Raw genomic sequence first — 23,394 nt, forward strand, 5'->3', positions numbered from 1 at the left:
GAGCTTTCATCCCCAAACCACTGCAGTCTAAGAATTGTAAAGGATTTGGCCATGTTTCAACGGTGTGTAGAAGGATGGTGTTGCAATTGTGGTGGGGATCATGATCCCGAGTGCCCTGCATACAAGGTGAAGGAGATTGCAAAAGTTATCAATCTCCTATGAGGAGGTAATTAAAATACTTGAGAACAGTTGATGCTCCTGGAGATATGATAGTGGAAGCACCACAGCCTGTAGTAAATGTGTGCTGCCAGTCAAAAGATGCTGTGTGTGGAAAAAAGGTGGATTTTGTGGCATTCATTGCCACAGTTATAAACTGTGCTGCTCAAATCTCAAAGAAGTCTAAGAAACTTGACATTATTGTGGCTACTGCAGAAACGTTTGTTGGACTTAACGATTTTACCTCTATTGTATTTTTTATGTTTGGTAGTTTGTTACACTTTTGGGGAATTATGTTTCCATCCCGCACAGTAGGTGGCGGGATACAGATTAAATTGTACATTCGCCAATATACCATAGAAGAAGATTATTTATATTCGTGTGTGTGTGGGTTGAAGATGGCCGCCGCTAACATGGCGAAAGAAGGTTTTGAAACCCAGTTCGCCTCTGTTATGGAGAAGGTGCTGAAGACGGCAGTCATGGAGACAACGCAACTTTTCGAAACAACTATTGAGGAGCTGCGATTCGAAATATGCAGAATAAAAGAAGAGAACGAGGACCTCAAATCGCGCCTTCGATCCCCTGAAAATGTGAAGAAATCGACGGGTGAAAGTGAAAGACAAACCGCAGAGCCTGGACCGAGTCAAAGAACATCACGTATCGGCAAACGTGACATTGGTGTCCAATGTGGTGAGTAGAAACCGGGTTATTTGTTCCCTCAAAACAGTTTGTTTTCAGTTTAAAATTAGTAGATATTGTACAAATTCAGGTAGGTCCCTCCGGTTTCGTTTGCTCCCTTTCAAGAAACGTTTTGCAACAGAATCGGTGGAATGAATACACCTTTGGACAAGCTAGCTAAGCTACGTTCAAGTGATCACACATCCTGATAGCTAGCTATTCAGCTGAGCATATGAAGTCTCAAAGTTGAGAATATTTAACAAAACTGCTTCATGTACCTATGTTTAATTTGTATAGACTACAATATTAAACAGAACATGTTTGAGAGGTGTAGCCTATATTATGCATTCATAAATTACTGATAACCTTAATAATGCTAGTCACTTTGCAACACAATATGTTGTCATGTCATCTTCACCTCTACATTTCCTCATCTCCTAACCACTGTCTCTCCTAATCTGGTATTTCCAGTTCTGACAGTGCAAGCTTTGCCTCTGTCTGTGGAACAGCACCTGCGCGAGGAGGACCTGCACCGTGGGGCCTACGACAAGGAGGACAACCCACAGATGGCCTTTGTACTGATCAAACAGGAGGTGGACTGGGTAAGACGAGGCTTCAAGCCTGAGTCCCAGATCTGTGGGTGCTGTCTTGACAATTAATCTACCTCTATACTCAACCTGTTTTTGTCGACCCCAGTGAAAAGAAAAACCTTAACACTGCTCTCCCTAGAATCACTTGTGTATTTAAGTGTACATATTGACCTCACAGCCTTCATCAGAGTTTTTGTTGACCCTATTGTGGTTGTCTTTCCCCATTCACCCCCCCAAGGAGGCAGACTATTCTGATGACTACTCCCCGGGTACATACTGCTAAAGCAGGAGGGGGGAGAGCCCCCGACTCTGGTCCGCAGACAACCTCTCAGAGAGTTACCAGGCAGAGGTAGGAACTAGGGAGACCTGCTTCTTATTACAATGTATTAAACAGTATTGGGTTGAGAACCAGGCTCTAATAATATCTATAATAATCTCTCCACTGTTGTTCTCTGTCTTTTTTTCTTTCTGTTTCTCCCTTACAACTTTCCCCTCTACCTTTCTCCATCCTGTCAATCTCCCTCCCTCTGTAGCCCTGGTCCCACCTGGAGCCGTCAGAGCCCTGGTCAACCGTTACACCCAGGAAAGGCCTCCCACCACCCAGCCTACCTCAGCAGAGGCCCCCCTCCAGGGAGATCCAGACACCCAGGAGACCCCCCAGGCTCTCAGCCCATCCCAGCCCAGGACCAGAGAAGTTACCAATGCCAGTGCAGGCCAGGCCCCTGGAGCAGAACAGCAGTCACTTGTAATACCAACAGCAGAGTCTCCAACATTACACCTGACAGCATCTCCTCAATCAGCAGCCACTATCCAATCTACATCAACTGTCCTGTCTACTGTAATGGCCCAGTCCACGGTAACTACTCTGTCAAAAGAAACTGTCCAAACGACCACGGCGGTCCAGTCGACTGTAGCGGTGAAGTCGACAGCAGCATCGTCAGAGCGCCCGCCACCTGTCATCTCCGGGTTACCCAGAACCCCTCTTCAGAATACACAGCCCAGCCCCGTACCCCCTCGTCCATCCCCATCTCCTCGACCATCACCAGCACAGTCCCACACAAACGTTCTACCTGTAGCTCGTCCAATAGCAGTGCCCTCAACACAACCAGCTAGGCCTACAGCTGTACCTGATGGACCACCGGCCGCACCACCAACACAACCGCTACCGCCTACAGTTTTGGAGAAATCGGGCGTTGCCACGGCAACTCCGCCAACACCGGTCCAGTCCGCTCAGTTGCTAACTTTGTCTGAAGAACTTGCCGGCCCCTCTGAGAAGCAGGTGTCCTTGGTCACTGAGCATGTGCAACCGTCCCCCACTCTGCCATCACCGAAGTCCCCTGTTGTCCCAGAGAGGACGTCTGATGAAGCCCCTCTACAGCTGTCCGCCCCTGCTGTAACCACACCCTCTGGCCCCTGTCAGATGTTTATGACACAGTTTTCAGCTCAGTTGTCAGTAGCACCCTTAGTACGCTCCCTACCGTGGGTGGAGGAAAAAGAGGAGGAGGAAGATGAGGGGGAGAGGCTTTCCCCCCTCTCTGCCACGTCTATGGAAGCTGTGATGACCAGGTCTGTTGCTACGGAAACGACCCCCGTCGGTGAGAAAAAGGAGGAGATTGTTGTCCAGTTAGGCAGCAAGCGAAAGTCAAGTCGACGTGAAGCGCTCCTCTCCGGTCTCCGCCTCCGCTTAAGGCCCCGCCCCCAGGACAGCACGCCATCTCCAGTGGTTGCTAAGAAACCCAGAGGAGAGAGAACCGCCCCTCTAGACCACGACTACTCAAAGGTGATGGAGGACGGAGAAGAAAAGTCCAGCGAATCACACGTTGACCAGGATGTAGTAGAGGACACAGCTAACGGTGAGATGGCTGACGACAAGTCTAGTGGACAAGGAAGTAGTAACCACATCATCAGTGAGGAAGAGGGAGGAGCTAACACTGATGTGACCTCTCTGACCAGACAATCACCTATTGGTGGAGGTGTTTGTGTGTCCAAATCCAAGAAGAGAAGCATGACCTGGGTGCAGGCTCAGAGAGGTTTGGCCCTAGCCCAGGCTAAGAGGAGTAGGTCGAAGGTCACTAAGACCTCACAGCAAGGTCAGAGGTCAGAGCTTAGAGGTCTGGTCACACAGACATCGTTTCTGCCTTCCACTCCACAGCGCCGCCGGTCGTACAGCCCCAGCCCTCATGCTGCGTCTACCTCAAGCCTCAGCCCACGCCGCACCAGCCCGCGTTGCACCAGCCCTCACGGTACCCCCAGCCCACACCAGGCTACGGAGGCGAATTTGAATCCTTCTCCTACCACCCCTCCTCACCCACAGCCTCACCAGTTCAAGGTAATTTCTGCCACCCCTCGTCGCGGCAGACCTCGCTCGGCGGCCGCGGCGTTATTGAATTTGAAACGTTCTCCGTCCACCCCTCAACCTATCCCCTTCATTGTCACCGTCAGCCCTCACTCCGGATTCAAAAAGTCCCCCCCATGCACGCTGACATTCCAGCAGGCGCAGCGGTATCGCAAGTCACAACCGATGTGGTCGCCGCCAGGACCGTTCCAGCTCCAACAGTCTCCCAAGTCTCCACGGAAACGTTTTACCAAGAACCAGTGTGCAGACTGTGGTCGCGTACTGAGCAGCGCCGCTGCTTTAGAGAGCCATGCCTCCCTTCACACGGGGAAGCGCCCGTTCGCCTGCTCCACCTGCGGCAAGGACTTCCCCAACCTCAAGGGCCTCAACCGCCACGCCCGCGTCCACGGTGAACAGCGTGGCCACCAGTGTCCGAAGTGCGACAAGACCTTTGTCTACCGCTTCGGCCTGACTAAGCACGAGCAGATGGTCCACAGCGGCGTGCGCCCGTTCATCTGCCCGATCTGTGACAAACGCTTCGTCATCCGGCGCGACATGGAGACGCATCTCCGCGTTCACACTGGAGAGAAACCGTTTGCCTGCTCCCTCTGTGTGAAGCGGTTCAAGAGGCGTGTGGAGCTGAATGTTCACCTGAGGTGGCACAACGGGGAGAAGAGACACTGGTGCTCGTACTGCGGGAAGGGCTTTCTGGATTACAATAATCTGAAGAGGCACAAATTTGTCCACACTGGGGAGAAACCTTACACCTGCTCTGAGTGTGGCAAGCACTTCAAACAGACTGGCCATCTGAAGAAACACCTGAAGACAATACACAAAGACAGATAGAGAGGACAGGGGACGAGCCTTTAATGGCACCCTATTCCCTATATAGTGCACTACTTTGGACTAGAAATATAGCACTATATAGGGAATAGGGTGTCAGATGGTGATGAGGGAATAGTTCTGTTTGCTGTGAATTTGCTTTTGTTTGGAAGAATCATGCTGCGAGAGAATGTAGCAAAATGTTAAAGAAAAATGTTGAATTTGAATTGAGTTGATTAATTTAATTAAAACTAATTCTGGTTGTCATTTGTTTTTCATTCTATTTATTAGAAAAGTTAGAATCCTAAAACCACATTTAAATTTAGGTGTACTGTGTTCATGTCACACAAAATGCTTTAAAAAAAATGTTCTGCGGGTTTGAAGTTGTTGCTTTAAAATGTGTTTATTCCGTTTTATTTGTACTTGAAAATCTGGTCTGGCATCGGAAGTTTCACTTGAACAACCGTCGAAGTCGTAATTTTTCTTGTGGAGGGGGTTGTTACATTTCACTACTAACCTTATACATTTCCTCCAAAACATGACAACAAATCTATTTCACAATTACAAACGTATTAATGCGGATAATGTCGCTAGTTTTATCATATAGTCAATGTTAAGCAAACGAACAAATGTTATTATTAGTAAAGGTAGCTAGCAATCAAGCTAGCTAAAATCTTATTGGTTGAAGAATTGGTCATACTTGAATATGGGGCATTCATGTGCTTGTGGGAAGTTGTAAGTCTGCCATGATCGTGTTTAAGTGCTTTTGAAATGGTTGGTATGATCATTATGACAGACGATTCCTAGACCGTTTGCATCGCCTCATTCGGTAACTGTTGAGGTGGCGCAATCGGATAAAACGCTTGAGAAGGGTGGTCACGTGTGTTTGAGAGGTCCCGAGTTCAAAACCGGTATGGGCCGAATCTGGAGGATGTGGTACTCGCTTAGCAAGCAGCGTGACGTCCTTTACAGTATGGCAAAAAAACAAAACGTGAGGACAGAGTTTGGGAACTCCTGATATAAAAGGCATACATGATTATTCAAAACATGGTTAGGTTTCCAACAGATTATATTTTCAATGTCCTTATTAATAAACAATTGATCATAAAAAAAAATGTTCTCAATGTCAAATAAAAATCGAGACCAAGGGATCCAAAATATTTTCACTCAGGGGCCCTTCCAGCATTGGGGAACTCGTACCACATGTTAGGTTCTAATTCTTTGAGTTAATGACTCCACGGACACTAGGAAAGCTTATCCAAGTTTAATTCTTCCCAAAGGGTCGATAGAGCTGCATTCAGACAAACAACATTTCACACAAGTACTGACAACCCTTTCTCCAAGGCTGAGTCTCTTCAACTCAAGGCTGTCATGGTGATTGATAGACAGTGTCTCTTCTCCCAGAGGATCCCTAATGTCTAACAATAACATATCCTGACATAATGTAAACGTTATACATTACCCTCTCCCTCAGTGACATTGTTCTAAGATCTCCACCCGTCTCCCCTACACATTCCAAAGCCATCTGGCTCCTACAGACCATTAACTTCTGAAGTAAAAACCAGTCCCTCACCGTTAGATACTATTCTTCTGAGTATAACAATGTTCAAAGTTTAACCCAGAATCTAACATGTCTATTTCTATTGGCACTGGCACTGTTCATGACACTAACTGTTCACGCCGCTCTTGGTGGAGAGAATGTTGCTGGGTTTAAAGCTTATTTCCTGCAATTCTACACATTTTGTCATGGGATGCAAAGGAAATGTTGCTGTTTTAAAGCTCATTTTCTTGCAATTCTATACATTTGGCCATGTCTAATGTGTATTCATGTGTTATTTGACTGACAAACTTGTCAAGATCTATGGGCTAAATAACCTATACTGAACAAAAATGTAAATACATGTAGAGTTGATCTCATGTTTCTTGAGCTGGAATAAAAGATCCCAGAAATGTTCCATTCACACAAAAAGCTTACTTCTCTCAAATGTTGTATACAAATTTGTTTACATCCCTGTTAGTGAGCATTTCTCTTTTGCCAAGATAATCCATCCACCTGACAGGTGTTGCATATCAAGAAGCTGATTAAACAGCATGCTCATTACACAGGTGAACCTTGAGCTGGGGACAATAAAAGGCCTCTAAAATTTGCATTTTTGTCACACAATGCCACAGATGTCTCAGATTTTGAGGGAGTGTGTAATTGGCATGCTGACTGCAGGAATGTCCACCAGAGCTGTTGCCAGATAATTGAATGTTCATTTCTCTACCATAAGCCACCTCCAACATACTTGTCAATAGTTTGGCAGTACATCCACCTAGCTTCACAACCGCAAGTGTAACCATGCCAGCCCAAGACCTCGACATCCAGCTTCTTCACCTGCGGGATTGTCTGAGACCAGCCACCCAGACAGCTGTTGAAACTGAGGAGTATTTATGTATGTAATAAAGCTCTTTTGTGGGGAGAAACTCATTCTGTTTGGCTGGGCCTGGCTCCCAGTGGGTCGGTCTATGCACACCCAGGCCAACCCATGGTTGCTCCCCTGCCCAGTCATGTGAAATCCATAGATTAGGGTCTAATTAATTTATTTCAATTGACTGATTTCCTTATATGAACTGTAACTCAGTAAAATTGTTGCATGTTGTTTATATTTTTGTAAGATATCAATTTTAAAAACTTTAGTTGACATGGGCTCGTTGATCTGGACATTTCTGACAAGTTATAAATAGCTCTCTAAGGTGTGCAATGACTAACATGACAAGAGGAACTGATGATTTACTACCCAATTTCGAAATTACACCTTGTGCATTCCACTATTACAACTTTCAGAGCTGGACTGAGTATATACAGGGCCTTCGGAAAGGATTCATACCCCTTGACTTTTTAAAATTTGTTACGTTACAGCCTTGATTAAATAAATTAAAATCCACAGCAATCTACACAGAATACCCCATAATGACAAACCGAAAACAGGTTTTTAGAAATTTGTGCAAATGTATTTTAAAAAATGTATTCAGACCATTTGCTATGAGACTCGAAATTGAGCTCAGGTGCATCCTGTTTCCATTGATCATCCTTGAGATGTTTCTACAACTTGATTTGATTCCACCCGTGGTAAATTCAATTGATTGGACATGATTTTGAAAAGGCGCACACACCTGTCAACATAAGGTCCCACAGTTGACAGTGCATGTCAGAGCAAAAACCAAGCCATGAGGTTGAAGGAATTGTCCGTAGAGCGCCGAGACAGGATTGTGTTGAGATTCAGATCTTGGGAAGGGTACCAAAACATTTCTGGAGCATTGAAGGTCCACAAGTACACAGTGCCCCCATCATTCTTCCTAGTGCTGGCCACCCGACCAAACTGAGCAATCGGGTGAGAAGGGCCTTGGTCAGAGAGATGACCAAGAACCTGATGGTCACTCTGACAGAGCTCCGGAGTTCCTTTGTAGAGATGGGAGAACATTCCAGAAGGGCAGCCATCTCTGCAGCACTCCACCAATAGGCCTTTATGGTAGTGGCCATACAGAAGCCATTCCTCAGTAAAAGGCACGACAGCCCGCTTGGAGTTTGCCAAAAGGCACCTAAAGACTCTCAGACCATGAGAAACAATATTATCTGATCTAATGAAACCAAGATTGAACTCTGGTCTGAATGCCAGATCACTGTAACTGTACACAGCCAATCTGTAAATAGCACACCCAACTACCTCATCCCCATATTATTTATCCTCTTGCTCTTTTGCACCCCAGTATCTCTACTTGCACATCATCATCTGCACATCTATCACTCCAGTGTTAATGCTAAATTGTAATAATTTCGCCTCTATGGCCTATTTATTGCCTTACCTCCCTACTCTTCTAAATTTGCACACGCTGTATACAGATTTTTCTATTGTGTTATTGACTGTACGTCTGTTTATGTGTAACTTTGTGTTGTTGTTTTTGTCGCACTGCTTTGCTTTATCTTGGCCAGGTCGCAGTTGTAAATGAGAACTTCTTCTCAACTGGCCTGCCTGGTTAAATAAAGGTGAAATAAAAAGCCAAGCTTCACATCTAACCTGCCACCATCCATACGGTGAAGCATTGTGGTGGAAGCATCATGCTGTGGGGATGTTGTTCAGGATCGAGGGAAAGATGAACGGAGCAAAGTACATAGCAATCCTTAATGTAAACCTGCTCCTGAGCGCTCAGGACCTCAGACTGGTGGCGAAGTTTCACCTTCCAACAGGACAACGACCCGAAGCACACAGCCAAGACAAGACTTGAACCTGATCAAACATCTCTGGAGAGACCTGAAAATAGCTGTGCAGCAACACTCCCCATCATCATGGGGTATTGTGTGTAGATTGATGAGGGGAAAAAAACTATCAATTTTGCAAGGCTGTAAGTAACAAAATGTGGAAAAAGTCAAGAGGTCTGAATACTTTCCGAAGGCACTTTATGTATGTATATACACACACTACCGGTCAAAAGGTTTAGAACACCTACACACCAAGGGGTTTTATTTCTACTCTTTTTCTACATTGTGGAATAATAGTGAAGACATTATAATTAGGAAATAACACATGGAATCATGTAATAACCCCCAAAAAGTGTTAAACAAATCAAAATATATTTTATATTTGAGATCCTTCAAATAGCCACCCTTTGCCTTGATTACAGCTTTGCACACTCTTGGCATTCCCTGAACCAGCTTCACCTGGAATGCTTCTCCAACAGTCTTGAAGGAGTACCCACATATGCTGAGCACCTGTTGGCTGCTTTTCCTTCACTCTACGGTCCATCTCATCCCAAACCATCTCAATTGGGTTGAGCTCGGGTGTTTGTGGAGGCCAGGCCATCTGATGCAGCACTCCATTACTCTCCTTCTTGGTCAAATAACTCTTACACAGCCTGGAGGTGTGGTAGGTAATTGTCCTGTTGAAAAACAAATACAAATACAAATGTCCCACTAAGCGCAAACCAGATGGGATGGCATATCACTGCAGAATGTGGTGGTAGCCATGCTGGTTAAGTGTACCTTGAATTCTAAATAAATCACATACAGTGTCACCAGCAAAGTACCACCACACCATCACACCACTTCCTTCATGCTTCACGGTGGGACCCACACATGCGGTTGGAACCAAAAACCTCAAATTTGGACTCGTCAGACTAAAGGACAGATTTCCACCATTCTAATGTCCAATCCATCGAATGTCATCGACCAGGTAACTCTGGGTCTTCCTTTTCTGTGGCGGTCCTCATGAGATTCAGTTTCATCATAGCGATTGATGGTTTTGCCACTGCACTTGAAGAAACTTTAAAAATGTATATTGAAAAAATAAACCATTATATTTTGATATGTTTAACACTTTATTGGTTACAACATGATTCCATATGTGTTATTTCATAGTTTTGATGTCTTCACTGTTATTCTACAATGTAGAAAACTGTAAAAATATAGAAGAATCCTAGAATGAGTAGGTGTGTCCAAACCTTTGAATGGACTGTAAGTATATATATATATATAATATATTAAAGAAATTGGAGGAACCCATGCCTCACAGTGTTGAAATCACTGTTCTAGACCACCGCTCAGGCCAGGAAATCCGGCCTGTGTTTGTGCTGGTGTAACTTTAGATGGGCCAGTCGTTTGAAGCAGAGTCCACACACAGCACAGCAGTACGGTCTCTCCCCAGTGTGTGTGCGCTGGTGTACCTTCAAAATGTCCACCCGCGTGAAGCTCTTGTCACACATAGTGCAGCGGTGGGGTTTCTCCTGCGTGTGAATGCGCTGATGCAGCTTGAGGTTCCAGAGCCGACTGAACTTGTTCCCACAGATGGAGCAGCAGTAGGGCTTGTCTGTGGTCTGGCTGCACTTGTGCCTCTTCAGGTCGGAGAAGGAGGTGAAGCCCTTGGAGCAGTGGCTGCAGAGGTGGAGTCCCTCTGCCTGGTGGACCCGCTGGTGGACCTTGAGGTTGCAGGCCTGGGTGAAGGTCTTACCGCACTGGGTGCAGGAGTATGGAGGCCCAGACCCTGAACTCAAACCTCTCCCCGTTTTGTGTGTCTGCTTGTGGGCCTTGAGGGAACCAGCGTCTGGGAAGGTCATGCTGCACTGATTGCAGGCATGACGCCTCCCCCTCCTCCTCCTGTTACCTGCTCTTGTGAACGCTCTCTGAGGTGTAAAGAGTTTCCAAAGTCGTCAGCGGCATCATACAGGCTCTCTGTGTTGTTGTTGTGGGCTGAGCTTCCAGAGTGGATGGAGGTTAGCCCCCTGTGGCTGGCTCTGCTACCCTGACTCTGGGACCCCGTGTTCAGGGTACAAGACGCTGGAGTCCTGCAGGTACCCCTCCTCGTTGATCAACAGGCAGTTCAGGTCTCCCACCTCTGGGTGGGGGGATGGCGTTGGCGACCCCACCTGCTCCCTCCGGCTCTGATGGGGGCCAGGCATGTGGGAGCGATGGTGATGGTCGCCCCCCTTAAACCCCCCCAGGTTCACCTGGTAGTGACCTGCAGCTCCGTAGCTCAGCGCTCCCAGACGAGGCGGAGAACCAGGAAGCCTATCCAGCCCTTCCATGTCTAGAAGATGGTCGCCACTACCGCTACTGCCGTAACCAGACTTCTCAAAGTCACCCCCTAGTTCCTCCATGCTGTAGTGGGGGCGGTAGAGAGGGTCGGTGGGGTCCCCCGAGTCTCCCTCGGGGCCTGGTGGTTCAGGCCTCTGGTCTAGACTGGATCTCCACTCATCTTGGCACTGATGTAGCTCCTGCTGAATAAAACTCTTACTGGGCCCAGAGACGTCTGAACCATCAGCCTCTGAAGAACACAGGGGACATGTGGCATTAGAAGCATTAACATTTAAGACAGGGGTGTTAAACTCATTCCATAGAGGGCCTAGTGTCTGCTGGTTTTTGAATTTCCCTTTCAATTAAGACCTAGACAACCAGGTGAGGGGAGTTCCTTAATAATTAGTGGTCTTAATTCATCAATCAAGTACAAGGAAGGAGCGAAACCCACAGACACTCTGTGGAAAGAGTTTGACATGTGATATAAGGCATTGGCAATAGTAGAAACAGTTGTAGAGTAACTGTAATGTTAAATGTGTACTTACAGTTCCATGTTGACATGTGTAATAATGAATACATTTGAAATGACACAGCATATTATAAGTTACTCTTATTATCATTCTCATCATCATAAAGGTTGGCTATTGTCTGTTATATTTGTTGTAAACTCCTGACTCACCATCCAGGCAGAACTCCCATCTCTCCTGTAGCTCAGTGTTGTGGAGAGCCTCCTCTTTCAGCAGACTGTCCAGCTTCTGACCTCCGACCTTTGTGGACTGCCAGAGGAAATGAATGAGTTGATGATGACTAAATGATGGATAAACTGACAGTGATTGAATAGAGCTGACATGATGGTTCTCTACTCAGAATTATCCTCTGGGACCCCCAGACATCTCCCAACTTTGCTGCAGCCCAGAGCTGGAACAGTTCAAATATGAGGAGAGGTTTTAAAAAGGCTGCCCAATTCTTCCTCACAGACTATCTGTTCTAATATATCCTTTAAAATAACATTTCTAACTGAACTTTCTGTAACACTGCACCCTCCACCCGTCACAGGTGTTTAGTCCCCTAGATACAAGAGATTCTCCTAGGGCTGGTGGCCTCAGCCTCCATGTGTTTAGTCAGTCCCCTGCCTACCTCAGAGATTCTCCTAGGGCTGGTGGCCTCAGCCTCCATGTGTTTAGTCAGTCCCCTACCTACCTCAGAGATTCTCCTAGAGCTGGTGGCCTCCATGTGTTTAGTCAGTCCCCTACCTACCTCAGAGATTCTCCTAGGGCTGGTGATCTCAGCCTCCTCCAGATCATTGAAGGTTGTTTCCCTGGCCACACCCCCACAGCTGCTCCACTCCTCCCCTGATACCTTCTCCTGCTTCAGGCCACGCCCCCTCTCCACACCTGGCCACAGGTAAACAAAGAGAACATTTAATTTAGAGTAAAAGGTAAGTAACATTGTGGATAATAGAGTCTCCTCACATCAGATGAAGGAAAGGAAACATCTTATTAAGATGCCACCACCATCCATGACTGACTCCTTTCTTAAACCAATACGGTCTGATCAGTGATCACCAAAGTATAAAAGGTACACATTACACCAGCCCCACTTCAGTGATTCCTCCATATATATATATATATATATATATATATATAAAACCAGTCAAAAGTTTGGACAAACGAACTTATTAAAAGTTCATTTGTGGAATTTATTTTCTTCTTAATGTATTTGAGCCAATCAGTTGTGTTGTGAAAAGGTAGGGGAGGTATGCAAAAGTCAGCCCTATTTGGTGAAAGACCAAGTCCATATTATGGCAAGAACAGCTCAAATAAGCAAAGAGAAATGACAGTCAATTATTACTTTAAGACATGAAGGTCAGTCAATCCAGGAAATGTCAAGGACTTGTCATGTTTCTTCAAGTGCAGTCGCAAAACGCAGAGTTGCCTCTACTGCATGGGATACGTTCATTAGAGTTAACAGCCTCAGAAATTGCAGCCCAAATAAATGCTTCACAGAGTTCATGTAACAGACAAAAAAATCAACAGTTTAGAGGAGACTGTGTGAATCAGGTCTTCATGGTCAAATTACTGCAAAGAAACCACTTCTCAAGGACACCAATAATAAGAAGAGACTTGCTTGGGCCAAGACACATGAGCAATGGACATTAGACTGGTGGAAATCTTTCCTTTGGTCTTATGAGTCCAAATTTGAGACTTTTGGTTCCAAATACTGTGTCTTCGTGAGACGCAGAGTAGATGAACGGATGATCTCCGCATTTGTGGTTCCGACTGGGAAGCATGAAGGAGGTGTAACGGTGCTTTGCTCGTGACACCGTATGTGATTTATTTAAAATTCAAGGCACACTTAATCAGCATGGCTACCACAGCATTCTGCAGCGATATGCCATCCCATCTGGTTTGCGCTTAGTGGGACTATCATTTGTTTTTCAACAGGACAATGACCTAACATACCTCCAGGCTGTGTAAGAGTTATTTGACCAAGAAGGAGAGTAATGGAGTGCTGCATCAGATGGCCTGGCCTCCACAAACACCCAAGCTCAACCCAATTGAGATGGTTTGGGATGAGTTGAACCACAGAGTGAAGGAAAAGCAGCCGACAAGTGCTCAGCATTTGTGGAAACTCCTTCAAGAATGTTGGAAAAGCATTCCTGGTGAAGCTGGTTGAGAGAATGCCAAGCGAAGGCAAAGCTGTTAATTAAAAGCGGCTAGTTTGAAGAATCTAAAATGTAAAATAAGTTTTGATTTGTTTAACACTTTTTGGGTTACTACATGATTCCATGTGTTATTTCATAGTTTTGATGTCACTATTATTCTACAATGTAGAATTTTTAAAATAAAAAAAAAAACTAGAATGAGTAGGTGTGTCCAAACTTTTGACTGGTACTGTGTCGTTAGATGTCTCTCTTCTCACCTGTCTGTGAAGTTCCTAAGCTTATCTCATGACCTTCCTTGCCAGCTCTCCCACAGTCCCCACACTTTCCCCTCTGGTCTCCCTCTCTGTTCTCCGACCACTGCAGCCGCTTCTTCAGTGACTCGACCTGCTCCCGGTTCCGGGACACCTCCTCCAGGAAACTATCCTCCACCAGCCTGGTGATCTCATACATGGCTGACTTAAGGACCGTCTCCATGACCCCGGAGAGCTGAGACTGGAAGGTTATGATGGCTGCGGACATCATGGCAAAGTGTCTATGAGCAGCTAGCTACAGTTAAGAGATAGTAACTTTTAGCTACTTTTGTTCAGGTTGGTCAGTGTTACCATTCCGTATATCAAAAGGAAAAATCGCTAAAATTAACTGCAAAGATACAGGTAACTAAACCACTTTTGTCTGTGTTAGCATGCTAGCAAACGTTACTGTTGGATGTTGTGGTCTCTACCTAATGCAATTTTTTATTTTTTTTATAATTTCGAGATATAAGATATCTATCTGTATATGTATTTACAGTATATGAGGCTATTCGAATAAATACAAATACCAGAGGTATTGAGAGAAAGCAAGGCTATGGTAGTTGGCTCGGCACTTACTTTGCTAGCCAGTCAACACAATAAGCATCCACCCCCAAAAAATGTACTTCCGGAAACAAACCAACGGGTCGGGTAGTGGGACATTCTACGTTGGAACGTTACCTTATTCGAGTTAAAAAGACGACCTTCATTTATTGTGTCAATTGACAGGAAATGTACACGGGAAGCAATTTATCTCAGCCATCACTCAATGCGTCACACAAAGCACTGTGCGCCGAGTCCATAAAAGAAGAAGTCATATCACCAACATAGGCCAATTCTGATCAACCCTGTAATTGCTTGGGGAAAATATTAATATATTGTAGATTCATATCAAAGTGTGGCTTGAAGAGAACCACTGCCAAGAAAAAAGTAATATCAACAACTAAATGCATGAATTTGGTGCACTTTAAGATGAACATTGAGAGATTAAATATTTTTCAGGTAACTAACTTGCATCTTCCCACCTGCAAAGCAGACATTGCAAGTATTCAAGTACAATTACTACTGTGGGTCTCTCTACTCTGGAACAGTCTCCTTTGGAACAGTCTCCTCTGGAACACATACAGTACCAGTCAAAAGTTTGTACACACCTACTCATTAAAGTGTTTTTTCTTTATTTGTACTATTTTCTACATTGTAGAATGATAGTGAAGACATCATAACTATGAAATAACACACGTGGAATCATTTAGTAATCCAAAAAGTGTTTTAAAAAATGTAAATGTATTTTATATTTGAGATTATTCAATGTAGCCACCCTTTGCCTTGATGACAGCTTTGCACACTGTTGGCATTCTCACAACCAACTACACGAGGTAGTCATCTGGAATGCATTTTAATTAACAGGTGTGCCTTCTTAAAAGTTAATATGTGGAATTTCTTTCCTTAATGCGTTTGAGACAATCAGTTGTGTAGTAACAAAGTAGGTGGGGTATACAGAAGATAGTCCTATTTGGTAAAAGACCAACTCCATATTATGTCAAGAACAGCTCAAATAAGCAAAGAGAAACGACAGCCAAGCAATACTTTAAGACAAGAAGGTCAGTCAATCTGGAAAATGTCAAGAACTTTTAAAGTTTCTTCAAGTGCAGTTGCAAAACCATCAAGCGCTATGATGAAACTGGCTCTCATGAGGACCGCCACAGGAAAGGAAAACCCAGACTTACCTCTACTGCAGAGGACAAGTTCATTAGAGTTACCAGCCACAGATATTGCAGCCCAAATCAATGCTTCACAGAGTTCAAGTAACTGACACATCTCAACATCAACTGTTCAGAGGAGACCGTGTGAATCAGGCCTTCATGGTCGAGTTGCTGCAAAGAAACCACTACTAAAGGACACCAATAAGAAGAGACTTGCTTGGGCCAAGAAACACGAGCAATGGACATTAGACGGGTGGAAATCTGTCCTTTGGTCTGATGAGTCCAAATGTGCGATTTTTTGGTTCCAACCGCCATCTGTCATTGTGAGACACAGAGTAGGTGAACAGATGATCTCTGCATGTGTGATTCCCACCGTGACACATTGAGGAGGAGGTGTGGGGGTGCTTTGCTGGTGACACTGTCAATTATTTATTTAGAATTCAAGGCACACTTAACAAGCATGGCTACCACCACATTCTGCAGCGATATGCCATCCCATCTGGTTTGCACGTAGTGCGACTATCATTTGTTTTTCAACAGGACAGTGACTCAACACACCTCCAGGCTGTGTAAGAGCTATTTGTCCAAGATGGTGAGTGGAGTGCTGCATCAGAAGACCTGGCCTCCACAGTCATCAGAAAATAGTAAAAACAAAGGGAAAACCCTGAATGAGTAGGTGTGTTCAAACTTTAACCGGTACTGTATATCTAGTGTATTGCCAAAAACCACTCAACAACTTCAACCATAGACTCTGACATGTGCAATAAGCCAAACTGATTAAAGAATCCCACAGTACCATCACTTTCTCTGTGTCATCTGTTGGTATCTCTTGTCTGCCCTCTTTTGTTGCTGTCTCTTAGTATTCTATGTTGCTATCTCTTAGAATACTAAGAGACAGCAACATAGAATACTATGTTGCTGTCCCTTAGTATTCTATGTTATTGTCTCTTAGTATTCTATGTTGCTGTCGCTTAGTATTCTATGTTCCTGTCTCTTAGTATTCTATGTTGCTGTCTCTTAGTATTCTATGTTGCTGTCTCTTAAGATTCTATGTTGCTGTCGCTTAGTATTCTATGTTCCTGTCTCTTAGTATTCTATGTTGCTGTCTCTTAGTATTCTATGTTGCTGTCTGTCTCTTAGGATTCTATGTTGCTGTCACTTAGTATTCTATGTTGCTGTCTCTTAGTATTCTATGTTGCTGTCGCTTAGTATTCTATGTTGCTGTCTCTTAGTATTCTATGTTGCTGTCTCTTAGTATTCTATGTTGCTGTCTCTTAGTATTCTATGTTGCTGTCTCTTAGTATTCTATGTTGCTGTCTCTTAGTATTCTATGTTACTGTCTCTTAGTATTCTATGTTACTGTCTCTTAGAATTCTATGTTGCTGTCTCTTAGTATTCTATGTTGCTGTCTCTTAGTATTCTATGTTTCTGTCGCTTAGTATTCTCAAATCAAATCAATTTTTTTTTGTCACGTGCACTGAATACAACAACCTTACAGTGAAATGCTTACTTACAGGCTCTAACCAACAGTGCAAAAAATATATTAGGTGAACAATAGGTAAGTAAAGAAATAAAAACAACAGTAAAAAGACAGTGAAAAATAACTGGTGAGGTTAAATACAGTAGTGAGGCTATATACAGGCACTGGTTAGTCAGGCTGATTGAGGTAATATGTACATGTAGATATGGTTAAAGTGACTATGCATAAATGATAAACAGGGAGTAGCAGTAGCATAAAAGAGGGGGTGGTGGGTGGTGGGACACAATGCAGATAGCCCGGTTAGCCAATGTGCGGGAGCACTGGTTGGTTGGGCCAATTGAGGTAGTATGTACATGAATGTATAGTTAAAGTGACTATACATATATGATAAACAGAGAGTAGCAGCAGTGTAAAAGAGGGGTTGGGGGCACACTGCAAATAGTCCAGGTAACCATTTGGTTACCTGTTCAGGAGTCTTATGGCTTGGGAGTAAAAACTTTTGAGAAGCCTTTTTGACCTAGACTTGGCACTCCGGTACCGCTTGCCATGCGGTAGTAGAGAGAACAGTCTATGACTGGGGTGGCTGGGGTCTTTGACAATTTTTACGGCCTTCCTCTGAAAAAAGTAGTAGAGTGTCATTCACATAGCAAGTTAAAGTTTGTTAATTTGTCATATACATCTCATATACATGGAATACTCAGTGCAATGAAATGCTTACTTGCAGGTTAACCTCTCAACAATGCAACAACAATAGAACAAGTATGTAGCTAATTGATTAACAAGTGTAATAGAAATGAAAGCTTAATAAAATATATATGTATATATATTTTTTTTAACAAATAATTGCATATGGAATGTATGGAGATAACAGACATGAGCCAAACATGTTTGCTTGTCGAATGGAAAAGGTAATAAGACTACGATTCATTTAATTTAGTCAGTTCTACCACCTCAACATTGCTAATTTTGAACAGGGTGAATTATAATGTTTCAGTAAAGTTCAGCTTCTGTCCACAGGGGAGCACTGTGTCACATTTCACAGCCTGTGATCGAACCCGGGTCTGTAGAGACGCCTTAGACCACTGTGCCACTCGGGAGGCCCCAATGTGTATTATTTAACATTACTATTAAAATAGTACTCACTCAAATGGGTAATTGTTAACAGGTTGCTAGCTGTCTTCCACGTATTTTCATCTTCTCTGTTTTGGTAACATCCTGTTGTTTGACTGACGTTTCGCAACGGAACCTTGAACCACAAGGGGGCGTTGTGTTTTCACTCCGTTGTGAACGAGGTGTAACTGCTGCGGCTCTTTGACTTTCTGGCTGTTCTGCCCTCTCCACCTCAATCACTAATGCCTCAACCTGCTCCCTTTTTTTTGCCCCTCTTTCAGAAGAAGTTCTGAATATCCATATTTTCTCTGTGCCATGCTGCAGATTCTGCCTGAGTGATGACATTGACATCTAACTGGTGCTTTAGGGGTGGGGTCAAGGGATGTGAGCTGCACTGTGAAATCTCTACCAATCACAGCAGGCACTGTGTCACTCCAGGGACATTCTTGCAGTGCTTGCACCATTTCTGCCTTCCCCCCCACTGCGCCCCTGGTCGTACAGCCCCAGCCTTCACGTTGCTTCCACTTCAAGCCGCAGCCCATGCCACCGCTGCCGATGCCGCACCAGCCCTCGCCAGGCTATGGGGGTAAACATGAACCCTTCTCCTGCCACCCATCCTCACCCACAGCCTCACCTGTTCAAGGTCACTTTCACCAACCCTTGTCCAGGTAGACCATCGCCCTGTAGCACTCACATCCGTCATCATGAAGTGCTTGGAGACTAGTCAAGTACCATATCACCTCCACCCTACCTGACACCCTAGACCCACTCCTATTTGTTTACCGTCCCAATAGGTCCACAGACGACGCAATCACACTGCACACTACCCTAACCCATCTGGACAAGAGGAATACCTATGTAAATCAAATCAAATCTTATTTGTCACATACACATGGTTAGCAGATGTTAATGCGAGTGTACTTGTTAAACTTCTTGTTAAAATTACTTGTTAAACTTCTACAGATGCACAATCGAGAGCATCCTGTCGGGCTGTATCACCGCCTGGTACGGCAACTGCTCCGCCCATAACCGTAAGGCTCTCCAGAGGGTAGTGAGGTCTGCACAACGCATCACCGGGGGCAAACTACCTGCCCTCCAGGACACCTACACCACCCGATGTCACAGGAAGGCCAAAAAGATCATCAAGGACAACAACCACCCGAGCCGCTGCCTGTTCACCCCCGCTATCATCCAGAAGGCGAGGTCAGTACAGGTGCATCAAAGCTGGGACCTAGAGACTGAAAAACAGCTTCTATATCAAGGCCATCAGAATGTTTAACAGCCATCACTAACATTGAGTGGCTGCTGCCAACATACTGTCTCATCTCTAGCCACTTTAATAATGAAAAATGTATGTAATAAATGTATCACTAGCCACTTTAAACAATGCCACTTTATATAATGTTTGCATACCCTACATTACTCATCTCATATGTATATACTGTACTCTATACCATATACTGCATCTTGCCTATGCCGTTCGGCCATCGCTCATTCATATATTTTTTATGTACATATTCTTATTCATTCCTTCACCCTTGTGTGTGTATAAGATAGTTGTTGTGAAATTGTTAGGTTAGATTACTTGTTAGATATTACTTCACGGTCGGAACTAGAAGCACAAGCATTTCGCGACACTCACATTAACATCTGCTAACCACACGTATGTGACAAATATTATTTGATTTGATTTGAGACCTCGTTCGGTGGCCGTGGCGGCTTTGCATTTTAAATGGTCTCCCTCCAGCCCTTGACCTACCCCCTTCATTATCACCGCCAGCCCTCGCTCCGGCTTCATGTCCTCCCAGTGCCCGCTGACATTCCAGCAGGCATGGCAGTACCGCCAATCACAACTGATGTAGTTGCCGTTCCAGCTCCAAGTCTCCCCAGTTTCAGCAGAAACATCTTGCTAAGAACCAGTGCACAGACGGCGGTCGTGTCCTGAGCAGCACTATCGCTTCAGAGAGCCTCTCCTCTCTCCTGCTCTGCCTGCAGCAAGGACTTCCCCAATTTCAAGGCCTGAAACTGCATCCACGGCAACCAGCAGGGCCACTACTTTCAACAGGGCCACCGTCTACCGCTTTTGGCGTATTTTCCCCACTTATTTCCCCCACTGTATTTATCCCTGTGATAGTTCGTCTTGTATGTTTTTCCAAGTCATCCAGCATTTTTCCCGTTCTCCTGATTTTTGCTACTATTTTTTTGCTACTACTACTCCTTTTTCTAGTCCTCCCGGTTTTGACCCTTGCATGTTTTTGGACTCTGTACCCACCTGCCTGACCTTTCTGCCTGCCTTGACCACGAGCATGTCTGCCACCCTGTACCTCCTGGACTCTGATCTGGATTTGAACTTTGCCTGTCCACGACCATTCTCTTGCCTACTACTTTTGGATTAATAAACATTGGAAGACTCCAACCATCTGCCTCCTGTGTCTGCATCGGGGTTTCGCCATGAGTCATGATTGTTTTTATGTATTGATTGATTACAAGTATCAAAGCGTCAGGTAGCCTATAGGTAGGTAGCATAGCAGTTAAGTTTGTTGACCCAGTAACCGAAAGGTTGCTGGTTTGAATCCCGGAGCTAGGTGAAAAGTCTGTCGATGTGACCTTGAGCAAGACACTTAACCCCTATTGCTCCTATACAGTGCCTTGCAAAAGTATTCATGCCCCTTGGCAATTTTCCTATTATTTTGCATTACAACCTGTAATTTTAAATGTATTTTTATTGGGATTTCATGTAATGGACATACACAAAATAGACCAAACTGGTGAAGTGAAATGAAAAAAATGATTTGTTAAAAAAATGGACAAAAAATAGAACGGAAAAGTGGTGCGTACATATGTATTCACCCCCGATGCTATGACGCTCCTAAATAAGATCTGGTGCAACCAATTACCTTCAGAAGGCACATAATTAGTTAAAGTCCACCTGCGTGCAATCTAAGTGTCACATGATCTCAATATATATACATCTGTTCTGAATGGCCCCAGAGTCTGTAACACCACTAATCAAGGGGCACCATCAAGCAAGTGGCACCATGAAGACCAAGGAGCTCTCCAAACAGGTCAGGGACAAAGTTGTGGAGAAGTACAGATCAGGGTTGGGTTATAAAACCAAAACTCACAGATCAGGCTAGTAGAAAATTAATCAGAGAGCAACAAAAATAACCCTGAATGAGATGCAAAGCTCCACAGCGGAGATTGGAGTATCTGTCCATTGGACCACTTTAAGCCATACACTCCAGAGAGCTGGGCTTTGCGGAAGAGTGGCCATAAAAAAGTAATTGCTTAAAGAAAAAAAATAAGCAAACACATTTGGTGTTTGCCAAAAGGCATGTGGAAGCTTTTTGGCCATCAAGGAAAATGCTATGTCTAGCGCAAATCCAACACCTCTCATCACCCCGAGAATACCATCCCCACAGTGAAGCATTGTGGTGGCAGCATCATGATTTGGGGATCTCTTTCAATGACAGGGACTGGGAAACTGGTCAGAATTGAAGGAATGATGGATGGCGCTAAATACAGGGGATTTTTTGAGGGGAAACCTGTTTCAGTCTTCAAGAGATTTTAGACTGGGATGGAGGTTCACCTTCCAGCAGGACAATGACCGTAAGCATACTGCTAAAGCAACACTCAAGTGGTTTAAGGGGAAACATTTAAATGTCTTGGACTAGCCTGGTCAAAGACCAGACCTCAATCCAATTGAGAATCTGTGGTATGACAAAGATTGCTGTACACCAGCGGAACCCATCCATTGGCTAGATGTGCCAAGCTTATGGAGACATACCCCGAGAGACTTGCAGCTGTAATTGCTGCAAAAGTATTGACTTTGGGGAGGTGAATACTTATGCATGCTCAAGTTTTCAGTTTTTTTGTGTATTTTTTCTTGTTTGTTTCACAAGAAAACATATTTTGCATCTTCAAAGTGGTAAGCATGTTGTGTAAATCAAATGATACAAACCCTTCCAAAATCAATTTTAATTCCAGGTTGTAAGGCAACAATATAGGAAAAATGCCAATAGGGGTGAATACTTTCGCAAGCCACTGTAAGTCACTTTGGATAAGAGCATCTGCTAAATGACTAAAATGTAAAGCTTTTGTTGTGTAAACATTTGGGGTGCTTTTGTTGTGTAAACATTTGGGGTGCTTTTGTTGTGTAAACATTTGGGGTGCTTTTGTTGTGTAAACATTTGGGGTGCTTTTGTTGTGTAAACATTTGGGGTGATTTTGTTGTTTGGAATAATTATGAGAATGACGTAGCAAAGTGCACAAAAGAAAAGACAAGAACAATTTTGAATTCATAAATTTTATTTGTCACATGCTTCGTAAACAACAGGTGTGGACTAACAGTGAAATGCTTACTTACGGGCCCTTCCTGCAGAGAAAAAAAAACAAAACTGAAATAATAGAAAAGTAAAACAAAATAATAAAAGTAATTCACGACTGTGTTGGTGTGTTTGGACTGTGATATTTTTTTATTTACCTTTATTTAACTAGGCAATTCAGTTAATCACATATTCTTATTTACAATGACAGCCTACCGGGGAACAGTTGGTTAACTGCCTTGTTCAGGGGGAGAACTACAGATTTTTACTTTGTCAGCTCAGGGATTCGATCCAGCAACCTTTCGGTTACTGGCCCAATGCTCTAACCACTAGGCTACCTGCCACCAAAATAATTTGGTGATGTGGACACCGAGGAACTTACAGCTCTCGACCTATGTGAATGGATGCGTGCTAGGCCCTCGATTTCCTGTAATCCACAATCAGCTCTTTTGTCTTGGTTGTTGTCCTGGCACCAAACTGCCAGGTCTCTGATCTTCTCCCTAAAGGCTGTCTCATCGTCGTTGGTGATCAGGCCTACCACCATCGTGTCGTTGGCAAACTAAATGATGATGTTGGAGTTGTGCGTGGCCAGGCATCGTGGGTGAACAGAGAGTATAGGAGGGGCCTAAGCACGCATCCCTGAGGGGCCTCCGTGTTGATGGTTAGTGTGGCGGGTGTGTTATTGCCTACCCT

The 23,394-nt window shown here is 44.4% G+C and overlaps 3 protein-coding genes across 4 annotated transcripts; 1 reads left to right on the forward strand and 2 right to left on the reverse strand.

The window, feature by feature from the left end:
* The first annotated feature begins 504 nt into the window (after positions 1-504).
* LOC112240132 (zinc finger protein 79) lies at positions 505-5,259 on the forward strand. Its single transcript, XM_042316834.1, has 4 exons — positions 505-846; positions 1,306-1,436; positions 1,663-1,773; positions 1,958-5,259. Exon 4 carries the CDS (start codon positions 2,266-2,268, stop codon positions 4,603-4,605), a length of 2,340 nt encoding a protein of 779 aa, XP_042172768.1. The 5' UTR covers positions 505-846; positions 1,306-1,436; positions 1,663-1,773; positions 1,958-2,265; the 3' UTR covers positions 4,606-5,259.
* Positions 5,260-10,158: 4,899 nt separating this feature from the next.
* LOC121838765 (zinc finger protein 239-like) lies at positions 10,159-10,671 on the reverse strand. The gene has a single exon (XM_042316833.1). The coding sequence runs from the start codon at positions 10,669-10,671 to the stop codon at positions 10,159-10,161; it is 513 nt and encodes a 170-aa protein (XP_042172767.1).
* A 179-nt stretch (positions 10,672-10,850) lies between these two features.
* Positions 10,851-14,751, reverse strand: LOC112240134. Of its 2 annotated transcripts, none has more exons than XM_042316843.1 (5): positions 14,663-14,751; positions 14,051-14,302; positions 12,386-12,522; positions 11,808-11,904; positions 10,851-11,378 (listed from the first exon to the last, which is right to left on the reverse strand). In XM_042316843.1, exons 2-5 carry the CDS (start codon positions 14,265-14,267, stop codon positions 10,852-10,854), a joined length of 978 nt encoding a protein of 325 aa, XP_042172777.1. In that variant the 5' UTR covers positions 14,268-14,302; positions 14,663-14,751; the 3' UTR covers position 10,851. The 2 variants fall into 2 exon arrangements, with proteins under 2 accessions (XP_042172777.1, XP_042172776.1); XM_042316842.1 differs by having other exon boundaries at positions 14,051-14,339; positions 14,663-14,741.
* Between the last annotated feature and the right edge of the window lie 8,643 nt (positions 14,752-23,394).

The sequence above is a fragment of the Oncorhynchus tshawytscha genome, unplaced genomic scaffold, assembly GCF_018296145.1.
Source record: "Oncorhynchus tshawytscha isolate Ot180627B unplaced genomic scaffold, Otsh_v2.0 Un_contig_3021_pilon_pilon, whole genome shotgun sequence".
In the NCBI taxonomy this organism is placed as follows: Eukaryota; Metazoa; Chordata; class Actinopteri; order Salmoniformes; family Salmonidae; genus Oncorhynchus; species Oncorhynchus tshawytscha.